The 13,616-nt window shown below is 41.2% G+C and overlaps 1 protein-coding gene and 1 pseudogene across 4 annotated transcripts in view; one reads left to right on the plus strand and one right to left on the minus strand.

Annotated features, from left to right (window-relative positions):
* LOC117988498 (myrosinase 1-like) lies at positions 1–10,629 on the plus strand (annotated as a pseudogene).
* The window catches only part of ZnT35C (Zinc transporter 35C), a 25,894-nt gene continuing 22,904 nt past the window's right edge, over positions 10,627–13,616 (minus strand). For all 4 annotated transcript variants that reach the window (XM_034978302.2, XM_034978298.2, XM_034978309.2 and 1 more), the window contains 3 exons: positions 13,198–13,329; positions 12,427–12,535; positions 10,627–11,859 (listed from right to left, as the gene is read on the minus strand). In XM_034978302.2, the coding sequence (XP_034834193.1) occupies positions 11,714–11,859; positions 12,427–12,535; positions 13,198–13,329 (387 nt within the window). In that variant the 3' untranslated portion in view covers positions 10,627–11,713. The remainder of the gene's footprint in view (positions 11,860–12,426; positions 12,536–13,197; positions 13,330–13,616) is intronic.

Here is a 13,616-nt window from a genome sequence, read left to right on the forward strand (position 1 = left end):
AATAATTTAGACAGATCTATACTTATAAAGGTATGAAATAAAAGCGAAGTGAGCGTGAATTTTTAAAAGTTTAGAGAAAACTTACCTATCTAAACGCTGTTTTGTGCTACCAAGTATTGCGTTAATAGTTAAATACGTACACACACAATTACCTACCTACATTTGTTTATTTTTTTCTATTAGTAGCTAGTTATTGCAGATAATAATAATAAACAATTACGAATGCAATGTCATTGGGCTATCAGTCGCCGCAGAGACGACGGACAGGCGACATGACTTGGAAAATAATAGCTTCGGTGCTGTTTACCACCTTGGGGTAAGCTTTTCTTTCAAAATTTTTTTTGCCCGCGACTTCATCTGCGTGGATATAGGTTTTTCATAATCCCGTGGGATTGATTTTCCGGGTAAAAAGAAGCCTTTGTCCTTTCCCGGGATGAACGCTATCGCTGTGCTAAAATTTCATCAAAATCGGTTGAATGGATGGGTCGTAATTAATAAAAAGTTGTATAGTTAGGTTACTTAGTTAAAAATCATCTACGCACTTAAAAAAATTAGTTAAACTTTAATATTACAGATTTGGTGGCACATTTTCCTATGAATCGTCGGAAAAACTATGCTTTCCTGATGATTTTATATTCGGCGTCGCCACTGCCGCGTACCAGATAGAGGGGGCATGGAATACATCAGGTAAGTGTTCCATTTTATATTCGGCGTCGCCACTGCCGCGTACCAGATAGAGGGGGCATGGAATACATCAGGTAAGTGTTCCATTTTATATTCGGCGTCGCCACTGCCGCGTACCAGATAGAGGGGGCATGGAATACATCAGGTAAGTGTTCCATTTTATATTCGGCGTCGCCACTGCCGCGTACCAGATAGAGGGGGCATGGAATACATCAGGTAAGTGTTCCATTTATATTCGGCGTCGCCACTGCCGCGTACCAGATAGAGGGGGCATGGAATACATCAGGTAAGTGTTCCATTTTATATTCGGCGTCGCCACTGCCGCGTACCAGATAGAGGGGGCATGGAATACATCAGGTAAGTGTTCCATTTTATATTCGGCGTCGCCACTGCCACGTACCAGATAGAGGGGGCATGGAATACATCAGGTAAGTGTTCCATTTTATATTCGGCGTCGCCACTGCCGCGTACCAGATAGAGGGGGCATGGAATACATCAGGTAAGTGTTCCATTTTATATTCGGCGTCGCCACTGCCGCGTACCAGATAGAGGGGGCATGGAATACATCAGGTAAGTGTTCCATTTTATATTCGGCGTCGCCACTGCCGCGTACCAGATAGAGGGGGCATGGAATACATCAGGTAAGTGTTCCATTTTATATTCGGCGTCGCCACTGCCGCGTACCAGATAGAGGGGGCATGGAATACATCAGGTAAGTGTTCCATTTTATATTCGGCGTCGCCACTGCCGCGTACCAGATAGAGGGCGCATGGAATACATCAGGTAAGTGTTCCATTTTATATTCGGCGTCGCCACTGCCGCGTACCAGATAGATGGAATACATCAGGTAAGTAAATAAATAAATAAAATGTTTTTAATTCCATCAACAAAAGGATCATATTGGTGTTAGTAATTACACGAAACTTATAACACCTTGGGACCCCAACGTCTATCGGTTGTACGAACTATGTGCCCTGCCCATTGCCACAACACAACTTACAATACATACCTACTTAGTCCTTACATTTAATGACTGTAGCGTTAGTTGGTTTTATCCTTACCATTTTCCGCCCCAAACGTCCATTAAAAGCTATGCTTAAAAAAATTACTTCATCAGGAAAAGGCGAAAGTATCTGGGACAGATACACCCACGAGAGACCAGACCGTATCTTCGACCACCACAACGGCGACGTCGCGGCGGACTCCTACCACTTGTTCCGGCAGGACGTCACCATGCTGCAGTACCTCGGCGTTCAGCATTACCGCTTCTCCATATCCTGGGCGAGGATCCTGCCTAACGGGTTGAGCAAGTAGGTATACTCATTTATCTTTTACGAGACGATGAAGTGGTAGGAGAGAACAAACGTCTCTTCTAAGGCATTATTGGAAGACGACGTCCTTGCCTGCGATAGAGTAGAAGTGGGTTGCGGAGACTTACAGTTGGCACGGATCCGCCACTGCACCTTTTTTAGGGTTCTGTACCTCAAAAGGAAAAACGGAACCCTTATAGGATCACTTTGTTGTCTGTCTGTCAAGAAACCTAGGTACAGGGTACTTCCTGTTGACCTAGAATCATGAAATTTGGTAGGTATATAGCTGGTAATAGGGGAAAAATCTGAAAACCGTGAATTTGTGGTTACATCACACAAAAAAAATTTAAATTGTGGTCATAAATTTATAATTAGTATTTCCCATTTTCTAAGTAAGATAACTATATCAAGTGGGGTATCATATGAAAGATCTTCACATGTACCTACGTGCTAAAACAGATTTTTATTTATTTTTATGCATCTAGTTTTTGAATTATCGTGCAAAATGTCGAAAAAATACGACTGTATTACGGAACCCTTGTTGCGCGAGCCTGACTCGCACTTGGCCGGTTTTTGTCAGTTTATTTGGGCTTTAGATAGGTTCTATACTGCCTGATTGACAATTCCATGATTCCATAACTCAGACTCAAAAAAACTTATTTTTAGAAAACCCATTTGCATTGCAGTGAAATAAACGAAGATGGCATCAGGTACTACATGGAGCTGCTCGATGAGCTGAACAGCCATGGTATCAGTCCAATGGTGACGATGTACCACTGGGACTTACCTCAGGCCCTGCAGGACCTGGGAGGATGGACCAACCCTATCATTGCTGAGTACTTTGTGGATTATGCTCGAGTAAGTTCACCTATCACTGATGTTTTCTGATTGAAGCCATTGATCCGTCCAGTCATGACGATGTATGTAGGGATGATGATGTAGGGATCTGCCTGGATCCTGCAGAATCTGGGAGGCTGGACTTTCGAACTAAGTGCCCTGCCCATTGCTACTTCAGCTTGACAACTCGCTGAGTTATGTCGGTAACTCTAGGTCTCCTACGGATCTCCTCATGATTTGTTACGAAGAGTAACACCAAGCATAGCTCTCTCCATCGCCCGCTGAGTGACTCTGAGCTTTCTTATGAGGCCCATAGTTAGCGACCATGTCTCGGATCCATATGTCATCACTGGTAAGTGGTAACACGCACTGTTCGAAGACTTTGGTCTTCAAGTAATTTCTATTCAGTTCTTCTTCGATTAAGGTTTCTTAAAATCCTGTGGGAATTCTTTGATTTTTCGGTATTAAAAGTAGCCTACGTGCTCTCCCAGGATGCAAGCTAACTCTGTACCAAATTTCATCAAAATCGCCCGCCGAAAACGGATGGGCCGTGAAAAGCTAGCAGACAGACAGACTGACAGACAGACGGACAGACATAAACTTTTCGCATTTATTATATTGGTATGGATATGGAAGCATGGATTCCTGTATTTTTATAAGTTTCTTTCTAAATAATTTTAAATCCATTATCAATAATTGCGGACCGGCAGCAATCGAACCCGCGTCTCCTGGGATCGCGCCCGACGCTCTGACCACTAGGCTACGGCTAGCTTGCTGCCAGTGAGGAGACGCGGGTTCGATTCCTGCCGGTCCGAAATTTATCAAAAATTATGTATTTAAAATTATTTGGATTCTACTAACCTAGAATCTTCGCGCACCACTGGCACTAGAGGCGGAACAGCTCGGACCGTGATCGTGGACCATTGGGTGCTTGAGGAAGGATCCGGACACGCGCGGGGCACGCGGGGATCTGCGTTTTTTTTTTTTTTTTTTTTTATCGTGCACGTCTGCCACAGAAAGGGGAGAAAGACTCATAGGTACAAGGAAAGGATAGAAATAATTAGTAGGGAGTCAAGAAGGCGCCCCGGGAAAAGCCACCGAGCAAGTACCGAACGGGCGCCCTCCCGCGTTTCGGCCCATATAATCGCGAGGTTGGTGGGGCCATGGGAGGTAGTGGGTTGACCTAGAATCTCTCACATTTCAGGTACTCTTCGACCATTTCGGCGACAAAGTGAACGTCTGGTTGACCTTCAACGAGCCACTGTCCTTCTGCCACGATGGTTACGGTGGCTACGACGCACCAGGCGCGCACTCCAGTGGCTTCGAAGACTATCTGTGTGCTCATAACGTGCTCCGGGCACATGGCATGGTGTACCGCTTGTATACAGACCAATACAAGGATAAAATAAGTAATCACTAATTATTTATTTTACTAGCTAATGCCAGCGACTTCGTACGCGTGGATTTAATTTGCTACTTCAGCTTGACAACTCGCTGAGTTATGTCGGTAACTCTAGGTCTCCTACGGATCTCCTCATGATTTGTTACGTAGAGTAACACCAAGCATAGCTCTCTCCATCGCCCGCTGAGTGACTCTGAGCTTTCTTATGAGGCCCATAGTTAGCGACCATGTCTCGGATCCATATGTCATCACTGGTAAGTGGTAACACGCACTGTTCGAAGACTTTGGTCTTCAAGTAATTTCTATTCAGTTCTTCTTCGATTAGGTTTCTTAAAATCCCGTGGGACATCTTTGATTTCCCGGGATAAAAGTAGCCTATGTCACTCTCCAGGTCTTCAACTATACCCATGCAAAAAAGTCACCATCGATCCGTTGGTCCCTCTGTGACGTGATTGAAGGACAAACCAACAAACCAATAAACCAACAAACAAACACACTTTTGCATTTATAATAAGAACAACTGAAATCTCATACTTTAGTTCGATTTACAATAAGGAATTAGCATCTCTTCCTTGTAAATCTATGTTTTTCAGTAATAAAAGGCTTAATCCTCTAAAGGCTCTTCCTATAGTACGCGACAGGTCGAGGTAGCAATCGGGGTATGAGGCGGGGGGTGCCCCGCTTATCCGCTCCTTTCAGAAATACGTTGGTTTCGATAATCACCCACTGCGCAGGCACAATATCAGAGCTCTTCTGTTGTGATTCTAACTCATAGAGCAGAAACAAAGAGGAGTTGGCCTAAGCAACTGTGCACTGTGATTTTCAACTAGGTCCTGACGTCATCACTGTGGGCGGGGCCTTAGTTAGTATGCTGTCTGCGTTCGTCAGGTTCACATATATTGAGACTCGTATTATCGGTGTGTTTTCGCGTTTTTAAGAACAAAAGGATGAAGTGTTGTGTTTTATCGTGTCAAAGTTATTCAGACAGACGTTCTGATGCTATGAATGGTATCACATTTCATTTGTAAGTAATTTTATACGTAATTTCTACACTTATTGACATCTAGTGTGAGATAGCTGAACTATGTAGTGGCATCAATATATCGATGTTAGGTCGCTAAGCGAGTAGTTTTGCTACTAACCCGCAGATGGAAACTTGAGAAGTGGGCGGCGTTCCACAACCCCTCACCCCGCAAAATGTCACTCGATATTTCATAGGGAAATCTTAATACAACATCTCCTCTTTGTTTCTGCTCTATGTTCTAACTTATATACATAAAATAAAATCTAAAATTGTATTGCTGCAACATTTTACATTTATACGGCTTTATTTATATTAGTTTCTGAGAGTAGATACCTACCTAATGAACTGTGGTATCACTTATCTCTTTATTACAAGTCAATGACTTCATGACTTGATTATAGTAAATAGGTCTTCTTGGGGGGACTTTAGGGGGTCGAACGGGGGGGGGGGGGGGGGGGGGGTTTCCAGCCGTTCCGAAGATTTGCCTGTTCAAACAGAATATTTTATAAAAGTGTGATTCAGTTATGGTACATTTCAAATAACCATATGAGCTTAATTTGAGGAAGTTAGGTACTTCGAAATTACAGACAGACACTTCAGTTTAATTTATTAGTATAGCTAGATAGTACCTATAGAATTAGTATAGAAATCTAGATGTATGACATTTCAGAGAGTGTCGGTATCACCCTGAACTTCTCGTGGCTGGAGCCGGCCACGACTTCTGATGCTGACCAGATTGCTGCGGAGACTGCCAGACAGTTCTACGTAAGAGATTCCTACTACTTAAACTTTCCACTACTTAAACTTTCTACTACTTCAACTTTCTACTGAATTCCCTTTTATTTACTTGTGTGAAAGTAGTGACAAGTTGGCAAAGCTCCCTTTGAGTCTACTTTATTTTGTTCGAGGCTGATTTTTCAATCGCCAAATGCATTTCTGAGTTTTTGGGAAAACCACCCCTTAATTAACTCTAATCAAAGTTGGTTTCACAATTATTTGCATGCATGTTGAAACAACGGTCTAAGCCGTTTGTTGGTACAATGAGTACCGTTACCTACCAATACCGTTACCGAACTGTACCGTTATCGTTAGGCAGTGAAGCGAGTAGAACTAGAAACTTAAACGAGTTGGCGATCAGCGGGAAGCAACTGTGAACAAGTTTCGATAGTTTTGTCGCCGGGCTATAAGCGAGTGTGCAAGTGCGTTTCCCTACTTTTTAGTTTCCCTACTTTTTGATCTAAGTTTACGCACCCTGGTCCTGTGCAAACCTGCGCGCGCGTTACACGTGTTCAAGCGTGCTAGCATCGCTGAACGAATATCGCTGAGCGAGTTTATTTTTGAAAGCTCGTCGCTCAGCGACAAAACTAGTAAAGCGAGTCGTCGACGGCAGTGTGAACAGTCAGAGAGCATCTTTTGATATATGCATCTCTTTCGTTTACACGGAATGTACATTTATTATGCGTTTCTTCAGAGAGAAAATCGCCGATAGTTAGTCGTTTTCTCGCCGGTGGTCGGTACCCGTAGTATAAGATTTTACGTCTCACCAAAACGTTGCTAGAATTCGAGAATCGAAACACTTCCGCGTTATAGTAAACTGGATCTTAATTACCTTGTTTTAAAGCTCAAGTTTGTCTACACATCTATAGCCAGCGCTCCAAGCGGAAACGTTGCGAAATTAAAATCAGTGGCATTGAATTTTTGACTTAAATTCAAGGCAGTTTAGATCCATTTTACTTTGATGTTATTGTGTTTCGACTCTCGAATTCTAGCGACGTTTGGTGAGACGTAAAATCTTATACTACGGGTACTGACCACTGTCTTTATACCGTACAGAATATACTAGTACCGTTGATCCGTGTAAGAAGAATATTGTTTTCTTTTTCAGTTCGGATGGTTCGCCCACCCAATCTTCTCCAAGACGGGAGACTATCCTCCAATCATGCGCAAGAGAGTTGACACGATATCAAGACGTCAGCATTTCACTCGCTCCCGTCTCCCACGCTTTACACCATAAGAGATCGACATGATCCGAGGTTCCTCTGACTTCCTCGGCCTGAACCACTATACGACTTACCTGATAGCCAAGAACAAAGGAAAGATATCGTTAACACCGTCTTTTGTGGCTGATATGGGTGGCATTGTGTCGCAGAAGAAAGAGTGGCCTAAAGCCAATTCGACTTGGTTAAAAGTAAGTGATTTTCTAATACGGGAAAGATAATATTTAACTGAATCACAAGTTTTAAAATTTTTGTCTGTCTGTCTGTCTATTTAAACGGGCTAATCTTCGGAACGGCTGAACTTATTTTGACGGGACTTTCACCGACAAGTAAAGAATTTTAACCAAGGCTACTTTTTTAACCGTGCTTCAAAAAAAGAGGAGTTGTGTTTTTCTACTAGCTGATGCTGATGCCTGATGATTTAGGTTTTAAAAATCCCGTGGGAACTCTGAAATTCCGAGATAAAAAGTAGCCTGTCACTCTCCAGGTCGAAAAATCTGAAAACCGTGAATTTAGGGTTAGATCACACAAAAAAAAATTAAATTGTGGTCATGAACTAATAATTAGTATTTTCAAATTTTCAACTTTCAAAGTGAGATAACTATATCAAGTGGGGTATCATATGAAAGGTCTTCACCTGTACATTCTAAAACAGTTTTTTATTTATTTTTATGCATCATAGTTTTTGAATTATCGTGCAAAATGTCGAAAAAATACGACTGTAGTACGGCACCCTCATTGCGCGAGCCTGACTCGCACTTGTTTTATATGTCACTGAGTTTGTTGTGGGCTCTTCTCAGACCTGGGCGCGTTTGGAACCCTCGTAGCTTTAGTTTTAAGTTTGCGTTATAATTATCACCACTATATTATCTTACAAATCTAACACTATACCAGACAATCAATAAGAGTAATTTATTACCTATTTTGAATAAATCATTTGACTTTGACTTTGACTTTGACTTTGTCTTGAATAGCATTGCTTTTGTCACAGGTAGTCCCATGGGGCTTCAGGAAGTCCCTCAACTGGGTCCGGCTGGCATACGACAACCCCACCGTCTTCATAACCGAAAACGGCATGTCCTTAGAGCGGGGCTTGAAGGACAGCCGTCGTATCAACTACTTGGACGGCTACCTCAAAGCTCTGTTGATGGCGATGACGAAGGACAAGTGTCGAGTGGTTGGGTACACTTACTGGAGTTTGATGGACAACTTCGAGTGGACTAGAGGATTCTCGTAAGTTTATTTTTATTTTTATGGCCAAAAGGACCCTATTACTAAGCCTCCGCTGTCTGTCCGTCCGTCTGAGAGTCGGCAAGTGAACCGTAATAGGTAGAGAGTTGAAATGTTCATTACATGTGTGAACATTTCAACAATTGTGTGATGGTGACATAGAGCAGAAACAAAGAGGAGATGTTGTATTAAGATTTCCCTATGAAATATCGAGTGACATTTTGCGGGGTGAGGGGTTGTGGAACGCCGCCCACTTCTCAATTTTCCATCTGCGGGTTAGTAGCAAAACTACTCGCTTAGCGACCTAACATCGATATATTGATGTCACTACATAGTTCAGCTATCTCACACTAGATGTCAATAATCTAGAACTATTTTAATAATTACGTATAAAATTACTTACAAATGAAATGTGATACCATTCATAGCATCAGAACGTCTGTCTGAATAACTTTGACACGATAAAACACAACACTTCATCCTTTTGTCTTAAAAACGCGAAAACACACCGATAATACGAGTCTCAATATATGTGAACCTGACGAACGCAGACAGCATACTAACTAAGGCCCCGCCCACAGTGATGACGTCAGGACCTAGTTGAAAATCACAGTGCACAGTTGCTTAGGCCAACTCCTCTTTGTTTCTGCTCTATGGATGGTGATGACGCTTTAAAATAAAATATTTTAAAGCGCCAATTATTGACGAGTAGCTGTTGCTAATCGTAGAAGAGAAAGGTGCACGAACAGATTCAAGTCACAAAATTTTGTACCCTCACCGCTAGATGTCTTAACTTACAAGTTTAAGACGTAGTTTTGTATCTTGCCGTTAGATGACACTATATAGTTTTTTTTTAAAGGTTAGTGCTTTCAAAAGTAATATTTCTTGTAGGAACTCTTCGTGGGCTGTATCATCTATGGTTAAGATATGGGTTTTTAATGAAACTGCCATACCCCTTGTTAGCCCGCTTCCATCTTAGACTGCGAGTTGCAACATCAATGGCTGACTTGTATCAGTTTTTTTTCAGAGAGCGTTTCGGTCTGTATGAGGTGGACTACGATTCGCCCAACAAGACTCGCACGGCCAGAGCTTCTGCCGAGTACTTCAAGCAACTGGCTCAAACCCGCTGTATACCTATGTGGAATTATACAGTATAATTGTATAGAAGTTAACATAGTATACCGACCAAAAATAACGCTAGAACAACATTGCATTATAAGTGGCACAGGGCGGCATGGCACAATAAAATTTAACGTCTATTTTCAACGTATCTATCTGTAAAGTTTCTCAACTACAGCACGTAGGAGATAGCTGATTTGTAGAGCGTTGTCTCTGTCGTTGAGACCGACAAAATGTCATATAGGTATGAGTGACAGAGACAACGCTCTTCAAAGCCGAAATGTCATTCTTAAGGCCGATGGGCGATGTACCTAGGTACATTACTTTCGGCCGCGTACTGTACAGTGCGACAAGGCTATCTTGGCGCGTGGCGAAAATCGGAACTAACGTTGCCGTCAAGTGTCCCTTAGTTCTTGTTTGAATATTCTAAGCCTTTGTTCTCCAACAGCGCCTCCTGTCAATGTCAATCAAGTGCCAAGAGAGCCTTGTCAGTTGTCGCACTGTGCGTTAATTTGTCTAAAAATGTATGGTGTTTTTGATAAATAGCAACGCCGCTAAGTTATAATTCGGTCAAAATGAGATCTGACTCGCCATTTTAACTTTTTGTGCCAACTGTGACAGTTGACACATAGAGTTAAAATAGCGAATGAGTTCTCATTTTATACGGACTATATATATAGGTACCTAGCTTATCTATTAATTAGATAATAGATAAAAAAAGACTGAGTATTGGAAAAGGATGTACGTAAGCGGCAGAAAGTAATGTAGATAAGATCGACCTTTAGAATGACGGCTTTGTAGAGCGTTGTCTCTGTCACTCATACCTACCTATGTCTCAAGGACAGAGACATCGCTCTACAAATCTATCTGCTATCTCCTAAATGTCGATGTACATCAATACCGTTAGCCACAATATATTTAAGTAGGTAGATAAATAAGTTCGATAGATTTTTACGTTTTTGATTGTGATTACGATTTTTGTCTATTTGGATAAACCATGAAATATTAAATAAAAAACTACGATAATAAAAACTAATTTTATTTTAAAATTCATCAGAATATTTAAATTCACACAGGCATCTTTAACCTAACAGCTAGTTTAACTGGAAGATAGACTTCCACATAAAGGCGAATTTAGTATCTACTTTACTAATAATTAAGTTGTAAGTACAGTAGCATATCCATACTAATATTATAAATGCGGAAGTGTGTCTGTCTGTCTGTCTATCTGTCTGTCTATCTGTCTGTCTGTCTCTATCTGCTAGGTTTTCACAGCTCACCCCTTTAACCGATTGTGATGAAATTTGGTACAGAGTTAGCTTGCATCCCGGGGAAGGATATTGGCTACTTTTGATCCCAGAAAATCAAGGAGTTCCCACGTGATTTTTAAAAACTTAAATCCACGCGGACGAAGTCGCGGGCATCATCTAGTTCAAAAATAAATATAATTTCAAGCACGACTGCTTGATGTTTTTAGATGAATCCGACGCGACTAATATATTAATAACATGGTGTCAGATGTTTTTCTCTAAACTTAATTTAGAGTATTTGCATCTTTTTCTGTTTAGTATTATTAAAAAAGAACGGAAAATGATTTAATTACTCTCTAATTAATTAATTAATTAACTCTGAGTTTTTACTTCCCGTTGACCTAGAGTTATGAAATTCGGCAGGTAGGTAGGTCTTATCTTATAGCACAATTAAAGGAAAAAAATTGTGGCTACATCACAAAAAATATTCAAATGTGTTCATAAACAAATAATTAAGTATTTTCAATTTTCAAAGTAAGATAACTATACCAAGTGGGGTATCACATAAAAGGGCTTTACTTGTACATTCTAAAACATATTTTTATTTTTTTTAATACTTTTTGATTTATCATTATCATGCAAAATGTCGAAAAAAATACCCGAGTACGGAACCATCGGTGCGCGAGTCTGACTCGAACTTGGCCGGTTTTTTATAACATTGGTAAGAAAAAGATGCAAATACTCTAAAATTCAGTTACTATCAGAATCAGCACCATTGCCATACGCAGATAAATCAGGCCCATATCGGAATCATCCTGTACCTAAACTACGATCAGCCTCTATAGATTCAATACTATGGATCAGGACTGCGGCATCTTGCACTGGCTGCATGCCTCCATCCCATCGTTGAACTCTTCGATCTGAAGCGTCATTTCGAAAAAGTTATACTTTTCGTGGACCAGCCGCGTTGCTTGCTCCAGGACCTTTTGTGGACTAGCGCCGGTACCTGGGAAATTGAAATTACCAGAAAATGTGTAAGTAAGAAATAAGAATGCAGGAGTCATGTCCACCATTTGCATGTGCATGTCCGCCATTTTACTTTTGCCACATTTGGATAGACATGTACACAATATGTCATCTCATGACATCTGTGGAACCCTGACCTGTCAAACGCCATAATTTTAATTGTACGAGCGTCCAGGTATCTATAAAATTTATAAATTATCTTCAAAGATGTAACTAGGTACCTATATATTATAGTATAATAATTCACGAAACAATCGTATATTGTATCTTGATTGTATCGATAACAACAAAACAAAACAAAGACTGTTCATTTTGACATTGACGTTTCCCGGACCTCTTGTGGCGCCCTCTGAGATCCGTTTTGCCTGTGGATCCCTTGGACGATTTAACCTATCGTCCAAGGTGGATCCCCATTGGCGAATGTTCTTGGCACTATTCCACACGAGCATGATTTTTAAAGTAATTAAATAAGTCTAGCAAGTCTAGCTATTAGTTTTATTGTAATGTTTTCCTTGCCCAATGAAATAGAAAAGTGGTAGGTACTTACGAATAGCGAGATGAGCAGATAAGGCGGTTTTGTCTAACGACAATGCCCACATGCGAAGATTGTGTATCCGGACCACGCCAGGCAATGACAGGAATGTATTTGCTACCTCCTGCAAAAACAATAAAACAAAATCATGTAACTTTTTTACCTTGTACAGTAAGCTACCACTTTTATACGATGCGCCGATGGACCTGCACAGAAATGTAATTTTTGAATGGCGCGAAAATATCTCAGCCAATCACAGCGCGCACCTGTCCGCTATTGGTTGCCGCCTACGCGCCATGTTTTTTACGCACGCATTACGAGCGAGATAGTCTATTGATCTGTATTTAAATATTAACTTCAAACAAGTAGGTATTTTGCACAACAGACGGAAACGTTAAGTGCGGAAACCGAGCCAGAGAAAAAAAAGTAGGTATTTCATTGGCGTATACATTCGGTTTTAGTCGGCGTAGGTTGCGCTTTTCCGCGCAAACGAATTTTTCCGATGGGACTTATAAAAGTGGTACTAAAATGTAAAAGAGCTTCAAGATTTCATTTCATGAACTTTCATTCATTCATTTCATTTTTCGACGCGGCTTATAAAAGTGGACTACTCTAAAGGAGCTTTTCCCCCCCCCCCCCGATAAAATGCGCCCTAAGCACGTCCTTAACGATCCCGACGATCAAATCATGACCGACAATGTTCCCTATCACGCAATTCAACCTTATTACAGCGTCTTCGCCGGCGAAGACGAGGTCCATCTCAAATTAAATAAAATGTGTAGGTACCTGAAAATCTACATCCCTGGGAGATCCCTCCATGAGCACCAGTAGGGTGTCCTTGATGATGTTGAATGTGGTGATGAGCACGAGCACCGAGAACAGGAACGTGCAGATCGGATCCACGAGGCTCCATTCTGGCTGCAAGGGACATTACACAATTAGTTGCTTATACATTTCCCTAAGAATCTGGTTTGGAGTGATTAATAAACTATAGACGAGATAGATTCTAAGTAATGGCACAGTACCGTAGGAGAACTAGAAATTTCTTAATATGAGGTCTATAGTTAGTGAGTAGTGACCATGTCTCGAATCCATTTTATGTTATCACTGGCAACACGCACTGTTCGACTACAATGATGGTAGTGAATCAGTACCCTTATTAAAAATGCGAAAGTGTGTTTGTTTTTTGGTTTATTGGTTTGTTG

This window comes from Maniola hyperantus, chromosome 2, assembly GCF_902806685.2.
Source record: "Maniola hyperantus chromosome 2, iAphHyp1.2, whole genome shotgun sequence".
Lineage (NCBI taxonomy): Eukaryota > Metazoa > Arthropoda > Insecta > Lepidoptera > Nymphalidae > Maniola > Maniola hyperantus.